General features: G+C 47.2%; 1 protein-coding gene across 2 annotated transcripts in view; it reads right to left on the reverse strand.

The window, feature by feature from the left end:
* Positions 1-24,034, reverse strand: part of LOC122813157 (influenza virus NS1A binding protein) — a 462,133-nt gene that overhangs the window by 118,726 nt on the left and 319,373 nt on the right. For both annotated transcript variants that reach the window (XM_044085313.1, XM_044085312.1), the window contains exon 14: positions 22,609-22,782. In XM_044085313.1, coding sequence (XP_043941248.1) covers positions 22,609-22,782 — 174 coding nt within the window. The remainder of the gene's footprint in view (positions 1-22,608; positions 22,783-24,034) is intronic.

The following is a 24,034-nucleotide window of genomic DNA, read 5'->3' on the forward strand; positions in this document are numbered from 1 at the left end:
TAACCAATTTTAAACCTTTTGGAGGGTTTAAGCCCCTTTTTGGGCCCAAATCCCGGAAGGGGGCATACACCTTTAAAACCCCCCCTTAAATTTTCCAGCCCTAAATCCAAAATTAAAAGGGAAGGGTTTTCCCCTTTGTGTTTTTTGCCCCTTTGGGTTTTCCCTGTGAAAACCCGGAAAACCCGTAAATTTTTTTAAAAAACCTTTTTTTTAAGGCAATCTTTAAAATCCTCGGTTTTCTTGGGGGGGGGAGGTTTTAAAATAAGGGGGCCAAACTAGAACCCAAAACCCCTCAACCCAATGGGTTTTATTTAAGGGAAAGGTTTTTGGGGGTTTTAAAGGGGCCCCGTGCTGGGGAAAAAGGAAGTAAAAATCCCTAAAAGGGGGCCCCAAATTTTAAGGGGGAAACAAAGGGGGAAAGGGGAAATTCCCCCCACTTTCCCAATGAAAATGCTCCCCGAGAGTATGCAAGGTTTCACCAAAAGAGAAATCTTTGGGGGGGGGGGGGGGGCAGAGGGAATAGAGTCCTCATAGGTAGACAAGAGTAAATACTGGTCATCAGGGGAAAACAGAAAATTCAGAATCCTGGTCAGAAGTATCACAAGTAAACTCAATCCTAGGTCTTGTAGAGGGGAAAGGCAGTCTTCCCCTGATTAATCAAGGTCTTCAGCCACTCATTTTTTGGGCATACAGGCCTGACCATGCAGTCTAGGCGTCCATTTTCTAGGCATGGTTCGAGTTTTAGGCCTTGAAGAAGATGGCGGTTTAATACGCAAGTCAGTAGGCCTGAATACACCCTCAGAAGCCAGTGCCTGCACAGTGGCTCCGGACTCATCCAAGGTAGAGATCTGCAGATTCCACAGTTGAAGCATTTCGCTGCATGACCGACTCCGAAAGGGCCTCAGTAGAGGCCTGCGAATCTGAAGTAGCGGGTATCGGGGGCTGCTCCGAAAGGGCCTCAGTAGAGGCCTGCGAATCTGAAGTAGCGGGTATCGGGGGCTGCAAAAGTGCCTCACTTAGTACCGGCAAACTGGCGACTGGCTTAGAAATGTCGTCGGCAGCTTTGGACCTAGGCAGCCCATCTATTTTTGTGTTTTTTCCAGAATGTCTGTGGTCTGATGGCTTACCGAAGACATATCAGGGTAATTGAACAGAGCACCAAAATATTTAGAAGCAAAAATATACAGACAGATAGCTAGTGGTTTAAATAAGGCACAAAACAGACAGCGAGGTACGTCGTGGTCAGGGCCTAGGCAAGAAATACAGTACGAATGAAAATCTGAGGTATTTGCTTTCCACAAGTAATGCAATAATTTACTTTTACTGACATCGGTTTAGAGCAAGAAAAAGTTTCCCCAACGGGATACTTAGCTTTTAGTTTAAGACTTCGGTCCTGAAACTCTAAAATGAAAATTTCAGGAGTTGGCCGACCGGCACTTTGCCAACTGCTTCGGGCACCACACGGCAAGAAAGACTGATGTAATGGCATCGGCATGTTTTACACCCTTGACGACCGGACATCATGGAAGGGACAGCAACCGATGCAGGACCCAAGACTTTGTTAAATCAGGCTGACTGAGGGCTACTGCAAGCAAATAACCCAAATGTGATGACTGCAACAATGAAACACGAAGAACATTTGCTTTAGCAGGGGGTGGGAGAAGACAGGTGGTTCAGTATTATAATGTGCCAAAATGGCAGAGGCATGAATTTTAATTGACGAGAAGGATAGGCTCTTGTGGAGCATTTCTGATAAGTACTAAGTATACGAGGTAAGCTGGGCATAGTTGTGCCCATCCCCAGAGTCTGGCTCCAGAAAAAAGTTACGTCTTACCATAACGTTCCATCTGTATTGTTCATCCTCATTCAGTCATTACGTGTGGGTATCCGTTCAGACCTCGGAACAGAGCCAGCCATCTTCCAAGCTCACGCCCGCTACAAACTCTACAGCTAAAACTCTTAACCAGAATTCCCATCTCCGTTACCTCAGATTGAGTTTGCAAGTCAAAAGAAGGTAGAGGCTACCTCTGGTCAACTGACCTAACAGAACCGGATTGTGAGATCCACTAGAAGCCACAGGAGGGGGAAGGAGGGAGGGTCGTAATGACTGAATGAGGATCAACAATACAGATGGAATGTTATGGTAAGACATAACTTCCTTATGATATTGTTAATCCTCGTTCATTCCTTACGTGTAGGACAGAGTCCCCAGCTACCTCTATTCCTGGGACGCTGTCATAGAAGGACATTCCTGAGCACCATAGAACTAAAAGATGCTCTTCCCCTGGAGGCCAAATCCAATGTGTAATGATTGATGAAGGTATGAGGCGTAGCCCAAGTTGCAGCTGCACAGATGTCATGTAAAGTTCTGGCATGGAAGGCAGCAGAAGCTGCCACAGACCTTGTAGAATGGGCCTTTATAGTAGTAGGTACTGGACTATTATGTTGTGTATAAATGAAGGTCACACAGTCTTTCAACCATTTAGCCTATGTGACTTTAGCAATAGCACATCCTAATCTAGGTCCAGAACAACTGGTCTGATTTACGAGAGACCTTAATCTTGTTCAAGTAGAAGTGAATTTGCCTGTGAATATCTAGGGTATGTAGGCAATACTCTCCTTTGTTTGAATAGTTGGGGAAGAAAACTGGCAATTCAATGGTTTGATTAATGGACATTTCAGAGATCACTTTTGGCAGAAAGGATTAGTTCTCAATGACACTCAAAAATCAAATATGGACTGTTGATGCATAAGGCTTGAAGTTCAGAGATGCGTCTGGCAGAAGTAATGGCAACCAAAAACAAGGGTCTTGCATAATTTGTGCGACATAATACAGGAGTCTTGGACACCAACATGGAAATTAGATATTGCAGCCAAATGAACTCTAATGGTAGAGGCAGATAGACAATGGTAGAGGCAGATAGACCAGATTGAAATAGGTTGGCTAGATAACTCCAGTACTAGACACTGGTGCTGAAAAGGGATCTAACTGCTTCTTTCAACCAAAAGGTTAATCCTTTCCACTTGCTTAGAGAACTAATTCTGGTGGAAGACTTATGAAATGCAATAAGAATGTCACTACTGGCAAAGAAAGATCATTCTGCCTGGCAATCAAGGGAATTGGAGGAGCCAAGCTGTGAGCTTCAGGCTGTCCAAATTGGGGTGAATCAAATTCTGCGGATGGGTGATCAACCCCGGGGTTGGATGGAGAATCAACGGTTGATCTAGCAGGTGAGGCCAAAGAAGGAGAACCAAATCTGATGAGGCCAATATGGTGCTATGAGGATCACTTTGCTCTTCAACCGGCAAGCTTTCTTCGGAAACTGGGGAATGAGGGGAGAGGTGGAAATGCATAAAGTAGACCAGAGGGTCAATTGTGGGACTAGAGCTTCCCTGGGTGACTGTCCCAGAGGGGGAATCAGGGTGTAGTTGTTGCTGCATTTGTAGTTGGTCGGGGATGCAAAGAGATCGCAGCAAGGAAGACCCCAGCGGTTGAAGAGCTCCGCCGCTATCAAGGGATTCAGGGACCACTCACGACGTTATAGAATGCACCTGCTGAGTCTGTCTGCTATCATGTTGGAGCTCCCGGGAATGTGCATTGCTAGAAGAAAATGGTCGGTAGCCATCGCCCATTGCCATATCATCATGGCCTCTCGACGGAGTGGGTAAGATTTGGTTCCACCCTCTTTGTTGATTACCAGATCATCGCCATGGTGTCCGATTGTATCGCAATAGTCCCAGACGGCAGCAGGGGATGGAATGCTTGCAACTCCAGAAGCACCGCCCTTAGCTCTAGAACATTTATATGCAGATGGGCCTCCAATTCGGACCAAGTATCTTGGACTGTTTCCCTGACACATCACCCCCACCCAGTCAGGGAGGCATCCGTGGTCACTGTAGCCTTGGGCTGTTGGGGGGGGGGAGAAAGGGCGAGACCATTGTGAGGGGTTGTGGGTCATCCACCAATTTAATTCCTGTTTTGCACCTGTGAGTTACTCGAATCTTGGCTGAAAGAGGATACTGAAAAGGATACCACTGGGTGAGCAGTAGCCATTGTAAAAGCCTCATATGAAACCTGGCCAGGGGGACAATGGTGATGGAGACTGCCATGGATCTCAACAGCTGTAGGACAGAGTGAGCTGTGGATTTCTCCCTTGAAAGGATTGGGATCAGTTGCTTTATCCTTAGAATGATGTGCTCTGGAATGGATGCTCTGCAATTCTTTGTATCCAAGATGACCCCTATGAATTCTGTGGGCTGAGATGGGGTGAAATTGGATTTGCCAGTTTATGGTTATACCTAGTCTTTCTGCAGCGAGGAGAGAGTATGCCAGGGCTTCTTCCAATAGATGTCTGGTGGGGGTGGAGATGAGCCAGTCGTCTAGGTATGGAAACACCCGGAATCCTTAGTAGTCGCAAGTGAGCTATGACGACTGCCATGCACTTTGTGAACACTCTGGGGCTGTAGAGAGTCCAAAGCGACTGGCTCCCACACGGCAGCGCAGAAATCTTCTTGATAGCCTGTCCACTTTTATGTGTTAATACGCATCTTTATGATCTATCGGGCACATCCAATCATCTTTTTCCAAACTCGGGAGGATGGACTGTATTGTGACCATCCGGGATTTTTGTACTCTTACGAACTTGCTCAATATACAGAGATCCAAAATTGGTCTCGAGATTAAATCTAGAGTAGAATCTGGATCCTATCTGGTCTGGAGGGACCATTTGCATGACTCTTTCTTAGCAGCTTTGATATCTCTAATGCTGCTTCTTCCTTTTGGCTGGGTGGAACGTCAGGTAAGTTTTTTGCAAAGGGAATATGCACCTCTGGCTATTATCCTTTATACCCAAGAATTGGTGGTGATGGTTAGCCAGGCAGAAGGGTACAGAGAGAAACGACCCCCAACCACCTCCAGAGAAAAGCAGTTGGGCCGCTCTTCAGGAGCGCTGGTAGGATTGACCAGGAAGACAGTCCCTGGAACACTGGTTACGCGGACCCCCTCTGCCCTGAAAAGGGAGTCTTCCCTCGAATCCCCCCCCCTGCCTCTAGGGGAGAACTCTACTTCTGTGTCACGGAAGGGACTCAGAGACTTTGTACCATATCTTCCCACTCTTCTGGTTTCTGGAGAAGCCAGTTGAGGGGAATGAAAGACACCCACAGCAGAAAGGGTCTAACCGTCCTGTTCACATCTGGCCAGTGTGCTTTTAACCTTGGGACCAAACAATGAAGAGGCTTCGATGGGAGCACTGAGAAAGGAAGCCTTGAAGGATTCCGCAAAATTACATAAGCGCATCCAGGCGTGTCTCTGAATGCCTGAACTCGCCGCTCTAGCTGCTCCTCCTGATGCGTGAGATAGGCGCATGGAGGAGTCAAGATATCGATTCAATGATGGCCAGCTGACAGGCCACTGTCATGGACCTCAGACACGGCACCAGCCAAAGTTTGAGAGCTCAGAAGTTAAATCTCTGAAGCCTGGTAAAATGTGCAATATAGCTCGGGGACCTGATTGCAAAGGATGCTGATGCAAGAGTTTGCTTCCCTATTCTGTCCAGAACCCGGGACTCTGTTGGGCGGATGGACAGTCTGGCCTTCTTCCACCTGGTCCTTCTTAGTTGCATCCGCCACCAAAGCATCTACAGGAAGACATTTGGACCAATGAGGGTCAGTAGCAGGACGGGACAAAATTTTATCTGGCCTCCGGGGAATGCCCTCAACTATCAGCATTCCACGCATGCTGCACGACGAGCCAGACCAGTTCGTTGGCAGGTGGAGTAACCCAAGAGGTAGGGGGCCAGGTGCGAAAGGCCTGCAGGAACACAAACTCTTCACAGGTCGGGTTAGAGGGCTGCCAGTCACCTCTGTTTAAGGATTGAGGTGATCACCAAAGGATACCTCAGAGGGTGAGTCCCCATCAAAGTCAGTCTTCGGTAAGGGACTCCTCTGTGGAGTCCATTTGCTTCCTCTTGCACGAGCTTTTTCGAGGACTTCCTCAGGAGAAGCTGGGGAAGACCACGCAAAAGGGGTTTCTTGTGTGAGTATATCTTGAGGCCCATGCACCTGGTGTTTGCCAGGAGCAACTGGTGTACATTGCGGTCCAGGAGGGCGGGGAGATGGATAGCACAGGATCGCCAGCAGACACCCCAAAGTCTTCTCCATTAGCAGGAAGGCCGGTTCACCAGAAGAGGGGTGAGCGTCCAGGACAGGGGTCACCCCTCCCCCAAATGGCTCAGCCTGCACACTCTAGAGTCCCTAAACGGCTGTGAAACACCAAATTACGTATGCCACAGCTGACATCCTGGGTCGTAGCAAAACTCTCCTGCCACGAAGGCAACTGTGGTTCCTTAGTGAGGTCCATAAAGGGAACCATAGAGGGGGAAGACTGTGCTATATCAAGGGGCTTCAAAGGCGATGGAAAATAAGTAGGGGTCTTTGGTAAAGGGTGATCATCTCCCAAGGAAAGATATGTCCTGGGGGGCGGTATACCTCTGGCCAAATGCACTTGGATCCACAAGACTTAACACGTCATGTTCAGAGAGGCTTCTAGTGGATTTCAGTGCTGGAGCCAAAGAAGTCAGATCCGAAGTGGAAAGCTTAGCTTTCTTGGGTCTCTGTTGGTGGGAGTCCCCAGCAGGGGACAAAGGAAGAGACTTGGCCTTTATATGTTAATCACTCTTTTTTATGGGATCTTGGATGGGTTGAAGCCTCCGACCCAGAAATAGCCTCTGAAAAGGGAGATTTAAGTAGCCCCTTCAGTAAAAATTAAATTTCTCTCAAACATCCTGTTAGAGAAATTCTTACAAATTCCACAGGGCGGGTCAACGGTTAAATGAGGCACACCCAAGCAAGAGAGACACAGGGAATGTGCATCTGAAGTAGGTAATTTAGGGCCACAATCTGAACATCTCAAATCCTGGACTACCTTATCTGCCATGTTAGGAAAGAAGGAAAACCAGAAATAAATACCAGCAATGGTACAAGAAATATCCGAAGGTAAGGAGGAAAGGGGTTTACCAACGATGGTAAAAAAGAAATTACCTCGTGGTAAAGAGGAGGAAGGGGATTGAAAAGATTCAAGAAGGGATAATCGCCAAGTCCCAGGCAAGAGAAACCTAGTAACTTTTCTGACAAAAAAAAAAAAATGTTTTATAGTATGATGAAAAATATTGTACTTGGCTCAAGAGAAGTAGCTTGACATGACCGAATGGCGACACGACAAACGAAATCCGAGGCAACAGGGAGAGGGGAATTCTGGGTAAGTTTTAGGTAGAGAGTTTGTAGCGGATGCGAGCTTCGAAGATGGTCGGCACAGATACCCACACATAAGGAATGAATGAGGATTAATATCATCAGTTCAGTATAGTTTCCACTTTTCAGCATAGGATTTTCTGGTACTAGGCCTCCTTGCCTCTAGAACATCTAGCACCTGCTTACTGAGGGATGCTATTGGAGAGCTCAAGGAATTAACCAGGCTGCAAGGTTCAGGGTTTGAAGCTGAGGGTGCAGAATCTGGCCCGCCTGCTGGGACAGCAGGGAAGGGGTATGAGGCAGGTGCCATGGTTCCAGCAGTGTCATACTGCACAAGAGAGGGTACCAGCACTGGCGTGGCCAGTTGGTGCAATCAGAATTGTCCTTTGCTTGTCCTGTTTATCTTTAGCAGAACCTTCGAGAGGAGAGGCAGAGAAGGAAAGGCATAAACTGAGAGGCTTCCCCCGGTGAAGGACAGGGCATCCACTTTCCAAGATTGACTGTGGGAAGTCCTTGTGCAGAATTTGTCCAATTGCTAGTTCTGAGGGAGGCAAACAGGTCCATCTCTGGTGTCTCACATTTGTTCAAGAGGTTGAATATTTTTGGTTCCAGTTTTCATTCGTGTGAGTCAGATTTCTGCTTAAGTCATCTTCAAGAGAATTTAGATTGCCTGGCAGGAATTGAGCCTGTAGGTGCATTTGGTAGCTCATGGCTGTGTTCCACAGAGCCATGGCTAGCCGGAAGGGAGGGTATGAGTGGGTTCCCCCCTGCTTGTTTATGTACCACATAACTGTGGGTGTAGTCTGTCTTTACCAATAACTCTCCTGAAAGAATGTGGTCTTTGAAGGCTGTCTGAATTCTGTACAGCTAACATTTCTTTTTGGTTGATATGCAGGTGCATCTGTCTCGGGGTCCATTTGCCCTGAATGCATTGCCCTGCCAAGTAAGCCCCCCATGCATAGTCCGATGAGTTTGTTAGGGTTTGGGCGGCAGGGGGTAGAGTGAATGGGAGCCCCTTATTGTGGTAGCAGGACTCTGCCCACCAAAGGAACTCTGTCTTTAAACAAGGAGCGACAGGAATCATTGATTCCAGGTCCTGAGAATGTTGACACCATAGGCTTTTTAGATACCACTGTAGTTTCCTCTTATGCAGTCTTGCATATGGAATTAGTAGAATGCAAGAGGCAATGAACCCTAAGGCTTGCAGAATTTTTCTTGCAGATAACTGGGTCTTTGTGGCCAGTAGTCTGAAGTAGGTTGTCAAAAACTTCTCTGGAGTGAGGAACGCCATCTGGGAAGTTGTGTTAAAGCTTGCTCCCAGGAATACAATCTGCTGGCAGGGTGCTAGGTGAGATTTCTTTTAGTTTATGGTGTAGGTGGTGAGGTTAGAAGTTTCTTTACGAATGCCAGATGTTTTAATAGGAAGTCCTGGCTTTCTGCCTGAATCAGACGATCGTCCAAGTGGTAGGGTTTTTGGCAGTAGTAGCCTTAATGCCCTTTGGCCCTTGAGAAATGGTCTCTGGATCTACAATAAGATTTTTGAAGAGGAACTTGAGAGAGTCAGGTACTCTAATATCAGTCGGGTTTTCTGGGAGCTGGAGGTAAAGTGTCAGGGGAAATGCTAGATTCGAAGAAAGCATCTACAATGTCCAGAACAGGAAGGATAGCTAAAGGCCTGTGTTGAGGGAGGAGTAAGAATTCCCTAAGCCTCTTTTTGGAGTCCGTAATCCTGGCTTTCCCAGCGGAAATGATCCCTAAGAGTGTGCAAGGTTTCACCAAAAGAAAAATCTTCTGGAGGGGAAGCAGAGGGAATGTAATCCTCTGCATCAGAATCCTCATAGGTAGACTAGGGCAAATCAGCAGAAAAGTACAGCTGTGTACACTTACCATAAATGTAGATGTTAGAGTGTATTCACCGTTGCAGTCAGTTACATTAGGGTAATCTGCTGGCAGGTTGTCGTCAGTTGGCCTGATTAGTCTTGGGTCCTGCGTCAGCTACTGTCCCTTCTTCCATGACATCAGGGGTATAAAACCTGCAGCATACGCCATTACATTACTTTCTTGCCCCAGATGTCAGGTGCCCCCCAAATGGGGAGCAAATACAATTAAAAACAAAAAATATACCTTCAATCCCAAAAGCAAATACACCAAAAGGGCTTTTAAGCGTAGTGAATGAATAGGGGCTGGAGGGAGGGTAACCAGACTGCAACAGTGAATACACTAACATCTACATTTATGGCACGTGTCCACAACTGTACTATGTTCTTAGTGTTTCACTGTTACAGTCATTACATTTGGGTAGATTCCCAAAGCTATGGTTGGGTGGAGGGAATTGCACAGGACCAGCTAAAAGGCGCAGGAAAGCAGAGGCAAAGCCAGCTCTGGATTTAAAGAAAAGTGGTAAATGGTAATGTTTGGTGAATGTATGAACTGAGTTCCAGGTAGCAGCTTCTAGGATGTCCCTGGTAGGAACACCTCTGAGAAAGGCTGAAGTAGATGCAGCCCTGGTGGAATGGGATCTGATCCCCTGGGGGATAGTTTTTCCATGGTGCATATAGCAGAAACAAATACAATGGCTCATCCATTTGGAAATGGTTTGCTTTGAAATAGCCTTTCCCTCTGCCCCTGCAGCAAATGCCACCACCAGTTCAGATATTCTTTGAGATTTTGTCCTGTTTAAGTAAAATCTAAGTTGTCTGTGCACATCCATTGAATGCAGAATCCACCCCCCTTGTTCTGTGGATTGGGAAAAAGTTAGCAAATGGTCTGATTAAGAGCTACACTGGATACCACCTTCAGCATGAAGGATGGACTGGTCCTGAGAGATACTCTTTCCGCATGAAAAATGATGAAAGGCTCCACTGCCATAAGAGCCTGTAATTCGGAAATCCTTCTAGCTGAAGTGACCGCTAAAAGGAAAGCTGTTTTCCAGGAGGGAAATTTTAAGTCTGCAGTAGCAGCTGGCTCAAAAGGAGGGAGAGTGAGCTTCTGCAATACAAAATTGAGGTCCCAGGCAGGGGTTGGAGCTCTCCTCAGTGGTCTTAAGTTTTTGGCCCCCTAAGATACTGCTATAGCAGAGGATGAGAGAAGGGAGGGGTCTGTGTTGTAATGAGCTGAAATGGCTGAGGCATGGCTTTTTATGGAAGAAAAGGACAGGCCCTTGTGAAGCATCTCAGTCAAGTATTGCAAAATCTGAGGAATGTTGGGCACTGCTGTGCTTATCCCTTGAGATTGATTCCAGGCACAGAATCTTTTCCATTTGTCAGCATAAGATTTTTTAGTACTAGGTCTTATCGCCTCCAAAAGGACATCCATCACAGGTTTGCTGAGGGATGCTAAGGGTGAATTTAGGTGATTAGACACTCAGCAATATTTAAAGTTTGGAGCAGAGTATGTAGAATTTGGTTGTGTAAGTAAGGTGTCTGAGGCAGGTGGAAGGTGGTGTAACACTGCACAGGAATGGGTACCAGTGCTGGCGAGGCCAGTCTGGAGCAATCAAAATCATTTTTGGTTTGTCCTGTTCGACTTAGTAGAACTTTGGAGAGCAGAGACAGAGGGGGGAAAGGCATAGACGGATAGGTTTTTCCAGCTGAAGGATAGAGCATCCACTTTCCAGGCTTTTTTGTAATGAGTTCTTGTGCAAACTTTGTCCCAACCGATAGATCTTTCTGCCTCACCCCAGCAGAACTATGTCTGGGCTCCCCCATTTGCATTTCAACATGTTGAAAAATCCGTGACTCCAGTTTCCATTTGTGTGGGTTCAGGAGATTTTTGCTTAGTTCATCTGACAGTATTCAGCTTTCCTGGCAGTAATTGAGCTTGTAGTTGTACTTGATAGGTCAAAGCAATGTTCCACAATGCCATGGCTAGTCTGCAAAGGGGGTAGGAGTGTGCACCCCCCCTGCGGAGCTTGTAGTTGTACTTGATAGGTCAAAGCAATGTTCCACAATGCCATGGCTAGTCTGCAAAGGGAGTAGGAGTGTGCACCCCCCTGCTCGTTTATGTACCACATAAAGACAGACAACACCACAGTTATCATTAATTGTCCTGAATGAAGGTAGTCCTTGAAGGCCGTCCATGCATTCTGTACCGCTAGCATTTCTTTGACTGATATGAAGGTGCATTTGATTTGGGCTCTGTTTGCCCTGAATGCACTTTCCAGCCAGATGAGAGACCCCCCCCCCCCCAAGCATAGTCTGATGAGTAAAGTCATGTACTCACCATAGCGTTCCATCTGAGTAGGTAACTTCATTTGTCAGCAACCTGTGGGTATTGGATCCAACCTGGATCCGAGCCGGCAGCTTTCAAAGCTAGAGATCAGAGCTCCAAGCTCCTCCCCTTTACCAATAATACCCTGCTACCTCCTTCCAATCCTCAGATAGTGTTTGCCCACCTATATAACCTCACAAAGACAAAACAACATGAAGAATCCTAACCTAAGGATTAATAAAGGATCTGAAAAACCATCCCAAGGTTCAGGTAATCAAAGAACCAGGTTAGGGGGAAGGAGGGAGGGTCGGTTGCTGACAAATGAAGTTACCTACTCAGATTGAATGTTATGGTGAGTACATAACTTCTTTATCTGAAGTAGTTAACTTCATTTGATCATCAACCTGTGGGACAGAGTCCCCAGCTACCAAACAACTTGGGAAGTCCTCAAGGAAGGATATTCCGGAGCACTGCAGAGCCAAAAGCCGCCCTTCCTGTAGACACGAAATCCAATTTATAGTGAAAGATAAAGGTATGAGAGGATGCCAAAGTAGCCGCAGAGCAAATGTTATCCAAGGGAACTCTAGACCAGAATGCAGCAGATGTAGCCATAGAGCAGGTAGAATGAGCATGAACCCCTATAGGCTCTGGCAGGCAGGCCAGATAGTTTGTATGTGAGCAGAATGCAATTAGAAGTCCATCTGGCCAGAGTCACCTTCGACACTGGCTTACCCAAGAAGGGTTTTGCAAAGGAAACAAAGAGCTGATCAGACTTGCAGAAGGCAGCTGTTGTGTGTGAATAAAAACGTAACGGTCTATGAACATCTAACAAATGAAGTTTGTACTCCCCTTGTTTTGATAGTTAGGGAAAAAAATTGGGAGATTAATGGACTTACTGATGTTCGCCTCGGAGGCCACTTTATATAGAAAAGATGGGTTAGTCCTGAGAGAGACCCTGTTCTTAGGAAAAACAAGATACGGGGCTTAAGAGCCTGAAGCTCCGACACCCTTCTAGCAGAGGTAAAAGCTACCAAAAAGGCAGTTTTCCAGAAGAATTTTAAATCAACAGAAGCTGCAGGTTCAAAAGGTGGCCCAGTCAGAGCCTGAAGGACCAAAGTTAGATTCCATGGAGGGACGGAGTTCCTAATAGGAGGTCAAGAGAAACGTACCTTTCAGAAAAGTCTTACAAATCTTGGTGGAAGCAAGGGGATTGAGATGGTCTCCAAAGTGAAAATGGGAGATGGCAGCCATTTGAACCTTTAAGAACTGGCCCCTTGCTGAAAAATATGAGATAGGAAATAGATCACTGCTGGGATGGGAGCAGTGAAAGGGTCCAAATTCCTATGAGATGCCCAAATGGAAAACCGCTTCCATTTACTATTGTAAACCTTCCTGGTAAAAGGCTTATGCGCCGCTACCAGGATAGATCTAACTGCAGACGAGATACTGGGAGTCCTAGCAACTAATGGAACTGGATCAACCAAGCTGAGGGCTTGAAAAAAATCGACCAGATTCGGGGGTTTCAATCCCGAAGGATGAGATCAGATCCGGGATGGGATCCAAGATCCAGAGAGGAGCTACAAGATGAGACTGTAGGCACAAGAACCAGGCTTGATGAGGCCAGAATGGGGCTATGAGGATAATCTTGTTCCCCAACCGACGAGCTTTCTGTAAGAATTGTCATCAACAGAAGGGAGGATAAGCTTAAAGAAGACCGGGTGGCCAAGCATGAACTAGAGCTTCTCTGGAGCTTTCCCCCGGAGGGGGAATTGGAGCGAAAAACTCACTGCACTTTGCATTGGAAGGTGACGCGAAGAGATTGCAGCAAGGCAGACCCCACTTGCGGAAGATCTGTTTTGCTACTAAGTGATTCAGAGGCCACTCGCTACTAAGGGATTCAGAGGCCACTCGTAAGGAGAGGATAATTCGACTCAGTTTGTCCGCTAGGATGTTGGACCGACCCGGAATGTGAGTTGCTAACGGAAAACGGTTGGTGGATATCGCCCAATCCCAAACTCTCATGGCCTCTCGGCAAAGAGGGTAAGACCTGCACCCCCCCCCCCCCCCGTTTGTTGATGTACCAGACCACTGACATGTTGTCTGACTGAATTGCAATAGTACCTGGAGGGAGAAAGGCATGAAGAGCTTGCAACGCTAGAAGCACCGCCCTTATCTCCAGAACATTGATCTGCAGAATGGTCTCTGTCAGAGTAAAGCAACCCCCCCTCCCACCCAAGGCAAGAAGCACCCGTGGTCACCATGGCTTGGGGTTGCGGAATAAAACAGTTGTCCTTCCTGAAGCTCTCGAGATTGGAGCCACCACGAGGGAATTTCTGCAAACTCTGCTGAGAGGAATCGTTAAGGCCAACAGGTGAAGGATGGACCACTGAACTTGCAAAGTCCACTGGAGAACCCTCATGTGCAAGCGAGCTAAGGGCGCGAGACTGATTGCTGCTGCCATGGACTCTAAAGCTCTCAGGATAAACTCCGCTGATGGGGCAGGTGACTGAAGGGCTAAAATGTGTAAGGTCAAACTGCGAAGTCGGTCTGATGTCAAGAAGGCCTTTGAAGTGAGTCTATTCTGGCCCCTATGAACTCCAAGACTTGAACTGGTTGAAGGGATGATTTCTTGAAGTTTATGGTGATCCCCAATTGGGACGCTAGAAGTAGGAAGCAACCCCTGGCTAAGCAGAGTAGATGCCTGGTGGGGGCGGGTAAGGAGCCAGTCTAGGTAAGGAAAAACCTGTATTCCCTGAAGTCTCAGGTGGGCCCGCTACAACTGCCATGACCTTGGTGGGCCGCTACAACTGCCATGACCTTGGTGAACACCCTGGTGGCTGTGGTGAGGTCGAAGGGTAGGACCATGAACTGGTAATAACTGGCCCCTAGCCGAAAGCAGAGGAACCTCCTGGATCGCCTGTCCATGACAGTACGCATCCTTGAGGTGTATGGAGCACATCCAGTCCTTCTCCTGCAGAAGGGGCAGAATGAACTGAAGTGTGACCATCCGGAATTTCTCCTTGGCAATGAAGAGGTTCATTGTTGAAAGGTAGAGGATCAGCCTCAAGTCCCCCATCTTCTTTGGCACCAGAAAGAACCTGGAGTAATTGCCTAACCCGGACTGGCCTGGGGGGACGTGCTGGATGGCTTTTTTCTAGCAGCTTTTTTACCTCTAAAGCTGCAGCCTCCTTCTGACTGGGTGGTACATCGGGGAGGCACCTCGACTGAGGAGGCAGGTTTATGAAAGGGATTGAGTAACTCTGGATATTATTCGAAGCACCCAGCGATCTGTTGTGATGGACTCCCACTGGGCCAAGTGCTTCAAAAAACACCCCCCCCCCGACTGCCTCCACAGAGAAGCAGTCGGGCAACCCCTCAAGGCTGCTGCGTGGGTCACTCAGAAAAAGATTCCAGTGACCCAAAATTTTTCGGCCCCCCTCTGCCTCTGGGCCAGTATCCACCTTATCCCCCTCTGCCTCTGAAGGACGAAGGGTCCTGAGTGTAACGGGACTGCTGAGACTTCCAGAACCACATCTTTTGTCCTCTGGTTCCTGGGAAAGGACCTTTGAGGAGTCGAGAAGCGGACTCAGATGGCAGACAGAGTCTTCCAGTCTTTCTTGCTCTGAACCAATGTGTCGCAGAACAGGGTAGAACCGAAGGGTGTGTTCGCAAAGGACGCCTTGAAAGGTTCCGCAAAGTCCAAGCCACAGCCAGGCATGACACCTTAAGGCAATGCAGGACCCGCTGGCTCTAGCGACCCCCTCCATAGCATGGGAAAGTAGCCGCAAAGACATGTTTGAAACAGATTTCAGAATGGCCATGCGAGTCGAGAAAGTCAGTTTGTCCTCAGCCGACATGGACTCCGGGGGAGACTCAGCGTATTCTTTCACCAGATCCCGATGAAGTCTAATTACATGGGCCAAATAATTCAGCGCCCTTATGGAAAGGTAGCTGTAGCAAACATCCGCTTCCCAATACGATCCATCATGCGAGACTCCGTATCAGGGGGATGGATCGAGGAACTATCCTGGGCAAGTTCCTTCTTGGTGGCTGCCAGGCATCTACCAGAGAACCCTTACTCCAAACTGTCCTATCCACAGGGGCCACCATGGCATCTACCAGAGAACCCTTACTCCAAACTGTCCTATCCACAGGGGGACTAAGAATCCTATCTGGCCTCCTGGGGATTGGCTCTACAGTGTCCGGTTCCTTCCACGCCCTGGTAGTAATGAGGTCAACAAGGGGGGCGACTGGAGGGGACACCCAAGAGGTAGACGTGTCTGCGAACGCCTCCAGGAACACAGACTCGTCCGAGGAAGGTTTTTGGGCTGACCATCCCCCTCTTTAGGTGAAGCATTTCCATAACTTCTGAAGGAGACATCCTCGGGAGGGGGGGGGGGGGGGTTGTGACCTGGGGGAACCTTCCCCTTCCTCCAAATTTGTGTCCTCCTCTTACACTTGTGTTTGTGAGGGGCCTCCTCAGTGGGACTGTCCAAGGAGGGCTCACCAACAGGGTCATGTTCCGCCAGTGGAACAGGCTGGGGCGTCAACGCAGGCTGTCCCTGGGACTGGACGGTGGAAGACAAGCCCAGCTGCAAGGAAGTGGGGGCGGAATCCAAAGAAAGAGCAGGGGTCTCGAACCTCTTGAGAGGACCCTCTCCACCACGTCGAAAGCAGAGGGTGAACCAAACTCTCTGGGCTCCGTGGTTAATACCCTCGGATCCGGCGCAGGGATCAGCGGAGCAGACCCAAGAGGGAAGTGTGCTCCGTCCGAAATGGAGCCAAAGACGCACTGGCCCCCTCGGATCAGACACACTGCTCTCAGCCCCAAAAAAGGATCCGACAAACGAGGGCATGGCCAGCATCGAGGTAGCGATAACAATCGGCGCCGACTCCCTGACTCAGACTCCTTGGATCCGAAGGCTCCAAAACCAGATAGTGGATCGGAGAAGGAGCTAACTGGGCAAAAAGTGGGGCTGAACTCTACCCCCCCGGAAGGGGGGGGGGGCAGCACTCCCATCTGCAGTTGGTTTTGGAGAAAACAACGCATCATCTGGTCCATATCAGCATCAGAGAGGCTACGGGTCGACCTAGAGGCCGCCAAAGCTGGCCAGGAGGGCCGCTGCGACAACTGTGAAGATGGTCGGGCCTCCTCCTCCGGTGAGAAGTGTGGAGAACGGAGCAGAGGGGAGGAAGGCCAGAGTCCCTCTCCCTGGGAAGAAGTGGGAGGTTGAGTCCCAGCCAGGGGAGAGGGGACAGCACGCTGAGCAGCCACTGAGGGAGAGGTGGAAGCAGCAGACTCCATGGCCTGGGGGTTAAAGGCTGTACAAATTTGGCAGCCCGAGGTCAAATGTGGCACCCCCAGGCAGAGGACGCACTGAGTGTGGCCATCCACTGGGGAGAGCTTATGGCCACACTCAGTGCACTTAGACAAGATGGTCTTTGGGGCCTTGGCCATGATTTCTACAAAAAAAAAAAAACACACACCCACACAAACACTGAAGGGAAAAGGGGGGGGGGGCTACTAGGCTTTAAACTACGAGGGAACGGTAAATCTCAGTGGTTTAAACTAAGAAATTAAACTAACCACACACCAAAACATCAAGAGTCACAAAAAAACCCCACTTAGAAATCGCCTAAACGTTAGGAGCTCTAAAAACTCATGCTTGACAAAGCCGCAGCAAACGAGATCTGAGGATTCGTTAGGAGCTCTAAAAACTCGTGCTTGACAAAGCCGCAGCAAACGAGATCTGAGTATTGGAAGGAGGTAGCAGGGCATTATGGGTAAGGGAAGGAGCTTGGATCTCTAGCTTAGAAAGCTGCCGGCTTGGATCCAGGTCGGATCAGATGCACACAGGTTGAAGATCAAATGAAGTTAACTACTTCAGATTTGTAGTTAGGGTTTGGGCGGCAGGGGGTGGTGTGAATGACAGTCCCTTGTTTTGGTGGCAGGCCTCTGCCCACCATAGGAACTCTAGTTGCAGGCAAAGTAGGATAGGAATCATTGTTTCCAGGCTGTGACAATGCTGACTCCATAGACCAAGTACCACTGAAGTTTCCTCATATGCAGTCTTGCATATGGGATTAGAATGAAGGAGTCCATGAACCCCAAAGGCTTGTAGTATTTGCCTTGCAGAAAGCAGGGCTTTTGTGGCCACTTGTTTGAAGCAAGTCACCAAATGAATTTGCTTCTCTGGTGTAAGGAAAGCCATCTGGGCAGTTGTATTCAAGCTTGCACCCAGGAATGTAATTTTTTTGAGAGGGTACCAGTTGTGATTTCTTTTCGTTTATAGTGTACCCTAGACAAGTTAGAACCCTTTTTTACAAACGTCAGATGGTTTAGAAGAATGTCCTTGTTTTCTGTCTGAATTAGACAATCGTCCAGGTATGGATATATTTGAATATTTCTTTGCCTGCAAAAAGCAATTACTGGAGCCAGGCACTTTGTAAAGACTCTGGGCACAGTAGATAAGCCAAAGGGCAGTGCAGAGAACTGGTAATGTAAGAGGCCTGCTTTGAAGTGGAGGCATCTTCTGCAGGATTCCCCGACTGGGATATGCAGGTAAGCCTCTTAAATCTAGAGCTGCCAACCAGGCATCTTTACCTAACATAGGAAGTAACTGGTGAAGAGTCAGCATCTTGAATTTTAGGATGTCCAGAAAGGTGTTTAAAGTAGTTATTTGACACCAAGATTTGTCTTTTCTGGGTACCAGGAAAAGTCTTTAATAGAAACCTGGTCCCTTTTCCTCTTCTGGTACTAGCTGTATAGCCCCCATGCTCATGAGGGAAAGTACTTGTTTCTAGGCCTCTGCCCACTGATTTGGGGGCATGCCTGGCCATTCGTTTGGAATTGGAAACTTATGGAAATTAAATCTGTTATTACTAGGATACTATATTTAAAACCCATTTGCCCTGAGTTATAAGTTGCCAGTTTTTTTGCATGAAGAGCCGCCCCCCCCAAAGGGGCAGCTAAAAGGTAAGTGCTTGGTAAAGTAAAGGGAAGTCATTGAGACTGCTTACCATAGGGAGGTGTCTTGTGGTTTCCAGACTTGGAAGAGGAGGCACCCCACTGTTTTGTTCTGAAAGTCCCTTGGAACAAAAACCTGGGTGCCTTTGGAATGTCTGGGTTTGACTTGAGTGGCTCTGGAAGGAACTGGAAAGGACCAGTTCTTAGTAGACCAGTGTCTACTAAATCTTGGAGGTTGTACTTGTAAGAAATCTTTCATAGTCTGCACAGATTTAGCTTTTTCCATCTTTTTTTTAGAACTTCTTCAGCTTTATTACAAAAGAGATGGTCCTGTTGTAAAGGAGCATCTAACAATTTTGCTTTAAGATTTTGCTCTTTGAGCCAAGCATGCCTTCTTAGCACAGATCCAGTTACAGCAGCCCTGCAAGAGGCCTCCAAAGAATCAAAACCACATTGCAAAGTATGTTTTCCAACTTGTTCAGCTGAATGCAATAAATTCTGTAAATCTTTATTTTCCACACAGTCAGAAATCATGCAGTCCCATGATATGCTGCTATTTTAGCATATGAAATTGACAGTTTAAAGCTCTGATTGCCAGGGTTGCTTAGACGTGTAAACCTTCTTACCCCATCTATCAAGCGCCCTGGAATCTCTATCAGAAGGGGTAGATATTTAGCAGTAGAAGCCTTAATACCCTTGGGACCCTGAGAAATGGTTTCAGGATCTGCAACAAGATTTTTGAAAAGGAATTTATGGGAGTCAGGAACCCTGTAGTACCTGTCTAGCTTACAAGGAACTGGAGGCAGAGAATCAGGAGCTGTAATAGAGTCTGAAAAAAAAATCAATATCTAGAACAGGAGGTATAGCCAAATGCCTATGCGGAGGAAGAAAAAAAATTCCCCCAAGTCTCTTTTTAGATTAAAAAAAATCCTGACTTTCCCCAGTGGAAATGTTCCCTTAAGGTATGTAAAGTTTCCCCAAAAGAAAAATCCTCAGGGGGAGAAGCAGAATGAATGGAATCTTCTGTATCAAAGTCCTCATAAGTAGGTATAGACAATTCTTGTTCATTAGGAGAGTCAGAAGAAATAGAATCCTGTTTAGAAGATTCATAATGTCTTGCCTAGGCCTCTTAGAAGGGTGGTGGGGGTTGGCTACCCCTGATCAGAGTAATTAAATCTTCAGCCATTTTGATAATTTGTTTGTTTAGGCATAGGGGCCTGCACATGTGGCCCAGGCGGTATTTTTAGGCAAAGGTCGTGATTTTGGCCTTAGTTTTGAATATGGCGTCTGTCTAATATACAAATCTGTAGGCCTGAAAACACCCTCAGAAGCCGGTGTCTGCACATCAGCTCCAGACCCATCCAAGGCAGAGACATCCGCGGGGTTCCATAACTGAAGCATCTCACGGCATACCAAACTCCAAACGGGTCTCAGTAGAGGCCTGCGAGTCTGAGGTAGAGGGTATCAGGGGCTAGGGGAAAAGTCTTTCTTTTGGAAGGGGTAGCCTGGCTTCCCCTAATAAGCATAAGGTCTTCCGCCATGTTAAGCATTTGTGATAGAGGCAAGAAAGCAGGTGCCTGAGCTTGGGGTTTTTTTTTGGTCGTAGTTCATACCCTGAGGCTTAACTCGGTAGTTTTAGAAATTACTGAAGATGCGAAGGTAGTAGTCTGTAGGGTATCAGTAGTACTTCCTTGGAAGCCGGTGCTTGCTCAGTGGCTCAGGACCCATCCAAGGTAAAGACATCCGCAGGATCCTTAGTCGAGTCTAATGGCATACTGGACTCAAAGGTCTCAGTAGCGGCCTGCGAATCCACAGAAGCAGGCATCAGGGGTTGCAAAACTACCTCATGGAGGACCGGAGAACTGCCTACTAGCTTAATAGAAGCATCTGCTGCGGTTTTGGATCGGTGCGGTCTGTCTTTATCTTTACATTTTTTTCAGATGATCAGTAGTTGGATGGCTTACTGAAGCCATATCAGAATTAAAGGACTGACAGCAAAAATATCTAGCTGCATTAAGGGCCCAACGACGAATAGTTCTGGTGTTAAAGCACAAAAGCAACGAGGGAGATAGTGGTCTGGGCCTAAACAGGTGACGCGGTAAAAATGAAGTCTCAGTGTATTTGTTTTCCACAGGCGAGACAACTGTTAACTTTTTCTAACATCGGTTAGAGCAAGAAAAAAGATCCCCAACGGGGTACTTAGTTTTAGAAGACTTCAACTGCAATTCGGAAACGAAAACTCAGGTAGCGGCCGACCGGCACTTTTACGAACTGCTTCCGCTTCGGGCTCCTCAGCAAGAAAAACTGATGTAATGGTGTCAGCTGCCTGACTTTATACCACTGACTACCTGACATCAGTCCTGGATTGAGAGCAACCAACACAGAAATACTAAGCCTCTGGTATTTGGGCCCAACTGAGGGCTACCCCTGGCAGGATAACCCAAATATGATGCCTGCAACAATGAAATGAAACACGAAGAACAGAGAAACTCAGAACTGAGGTCACACACCACCCCAAAATCCCCACCTTGACAGACTGGAACAGAGGATGGGTCCACCGCTGCTGTAAGGGATATGGACTGTTCCGTAGAAATGCTCGCAACAGACATGGACTGTCTGTGCTCAATGGCAAAGATGCATTCCTGGGGACCTCACAGTGCCGATGATACTGGAGGGGGACACAGCCAGACTCTGCAGAGAGGACAATTCTACAGTCTGTGCCGAAGTCATAGGAACCTGGGTGGTCAGAGCCAAAGGCTCTAAACCGTGAGCTGAGGTTAGAGGAGGAGAGTAATTGGGTGTGGTTGGAGAAAAAGTGTCTGCTCTGGAAAGGAGAGTGGGCTGAATGGAAGAGGAAAGACCATGGGCTGCCAAAATCTGGTCCACCAACCTAACACCCAGTTCCGATAGACTTCTGGTGGAATGCACTGAAAAGGCTGAAGGAGACACTGGTCTCTCTTGAAACAGACTGGGCAATTGTCAATGGAAGGGATCTAATGTAGACCTGGGTTCTGAAATTATTTATTTGTTTTGGTTCCATCTGTTGAACCTTGGGTGAGACAGCTGGCACCAAAGTTGGAACTGTAGAGGTGGTTGGAGCCATAGAACCAGGACTCAGCACCACAGACTTAGCTGGTGTGGAAGGTACCAAAGAAATCTTTGGTGCCAGAGACGGACCATTCTGACAGTTTTGGAACCTTGAATTTCTGTTCCAAGGAGGAACCCTTCAGAGGCATATTTGTGCTTAACAGTAGGTGCTGAAGGGGATGACTGCACTGAGCGAAAGGACTTGCAGCCAGAGGCAACTGGTCAGCCTTGAACAAGGCTTCCTTGAAAGGGGCCTTAAGGAGCCCATTGAGGATCAATTCACTCACTCTCTCAACCAGAGTTCTATTACTAAAACATTGGCAAATGGTACAATCCACACTTGGGAGGCACACCCAAACAATAAACACATTTATCATGACTGAGTTTGGCATTTTCCTGCTGCACTTTACATTGTTTGAAAATTATGGTTGAAGATTTTTGCTTTTGTCATATCTAAACTCTCAAAGACACAGACCACACAGACACAGACACACACAAAAGTCTACCAGCAATGGTAGAGAAGTTAGTTTTCTGCTATTTCTTACCCTTGTGCTAACAGTGATGGTGGTGGTGGGGGGAGTTACCAATGGCAAAAATAGAAAACACTCAAGGGTAGACCAAACACTCGACAATAGAAACTACAAAGCAACGGTTATAAATTTAACTACATATCTTTTATAAATAGCTACAAAAAAATACAGAAAATACTCTGCTACAAGAGACTGATTGGCTGACGAGCCTGATTCACAAGAGCGGCAAATGAGATCGGAGGTCATCTAGAGAGGGGAATTATGGGTAGACTTGCAGCTCAAGCGATTTTTTTTTTTTTGGCTGGCACGAGCTGTGCAACGGCCGGATCTGTTCTGAGGATAGGAATATTAACCCATCAGTCAAGAATAGATTAAGACTAACATCAGATCTATAGCTACACAGTCTTAATCTCTCTATTTCATAGAGCTTTTCTCCCCAGAAATCAACTGAAAATGTGCTTTACTTGCCAGGAAAGTCTGACTAGACAGACAAATAAGCATGCAAGTTACTTTAATACTCTTGGCATTTTTTTTTTCTACAGATGCACTCAGGATCAGAAACCTTACCATCATAGACTGCAATACCGGCTCCACGTCTGGCAACATTCATGGGTGCAACAAAAGTCCAAGTATTATTCTCAGGATTGTAACGTTCCACTGTGTTCAGACAGTTCCAGGACTCTGCTCCTCCAATGATGTACAGAAACCCATCAAGTTCACATACAGCAGCCTGATGTCTGCCTACAGGATTAAAAGTGTAAAGAATTTTAGTTTACTAGCGACTGCTAAAAGTATAACCTACCCCTACATACTCAATACCCCCCCCCCAAAAGTTAATTGTGCAAATTCTTGGGGAGAAAAAAGTTGTGTACTCACCAAAATGTTCCGAGTAGTTGCACTTCATTTGTCTTCAACCTGTGTGTTACGTATCGGTATCGAATCAGAGCCGGCAACTTTACTAGCATTTGCTGCGAGCTCCAAACTCCTCCCCTTACCCATAATAAACCTCCACTGCCTTCCATCCTCAGAGTTTGCTGAACTTTATACTGATAACCCGACCTGAAAAATTACTTGTGACCTTATACTGCAGCCTGTAGGCTGATCATATGCCAAGGTCTGGGGGAAGGAGGGAGGGACAGTTGAAGACAAATGAAGTATAACTACTCGGATGGAACATTATGGTGAGTACATAACTTCATCTGAAGTAGTTTACTTCATTTGGTTTTCAACGTGTAGGACAGAGTCTCCAGCTACCAAACTCCTGGGAGGCCCTCATCGTAGGAAAAGTACAGTTTTGTACCTACCATAAATGTAGATGTCCGATAGATATGCAACTGTAGTCATAACATAAGGGTTGTCCTGCCTCAGGCAACCCTCGGTCGGCCGGATTCCAAAGACTGGGTCCGACGTCGGCTGATGTCGCATTTCTCTCCGACGTCAGAGCAGCTGGAGTATATAAGCATCAGCCGATGCCATTTTCTTCAGTGTTTCTTGCCCCAGATGCCAGGTGCCCTCCAAGGAAGGCTGTAATCAAATTGGAAGACAAAAACAGGATTCCAGACAATAAGTAAGCAATAAACAGATACACCATAACAGATATCCCCAGCTAAGAGAAACAGGGATAGGAGTGGACCCAAGGCATAGAGGGGTATGGAGGGAGGGAAAATCCGACTGCAGTTGCATATCTATCGGACATCTACATTTATGGTAGGTACAAAAAGTACAGTTTTGTACCTACCATAAATGTAGATGTTCGAAGATCCACATTGCTGCAGTCCTTACATATGGGTAGTCCGCTGTCCTCGGTCGGCCTGAATACCAAAGTATTAGGCTGACGTCGGTCATGGGCGCTCAGATCTGACATCAGAGCGTCAGGGTATAAAAGCGCATGACCGACGTCATATCCTCAGTCTTTTCTTGCCCCAGATGTCAGAAGGCCCAAAAAGGAAAGGCCACAGCCCAAAAACAGGATACCTCCCAAAAACATGCCCAA

The sequence above is a fragment of the Protopterus annectens genome, chromosome 10.part0, assembly GCF_019279795.1.
Source record: "Protopterus annectens isolate FY-2018-M chromosome 10.part0, PAN1.0, whole genome shotgun sequence".
In the NCBI taxonomy this organism is placed as follows: domain Eukaryota; kingdom Metazoa; phylum Chordata; order Ceratodontiformes; family Protopteridae; genus Protopterus; species Protopterus annectens.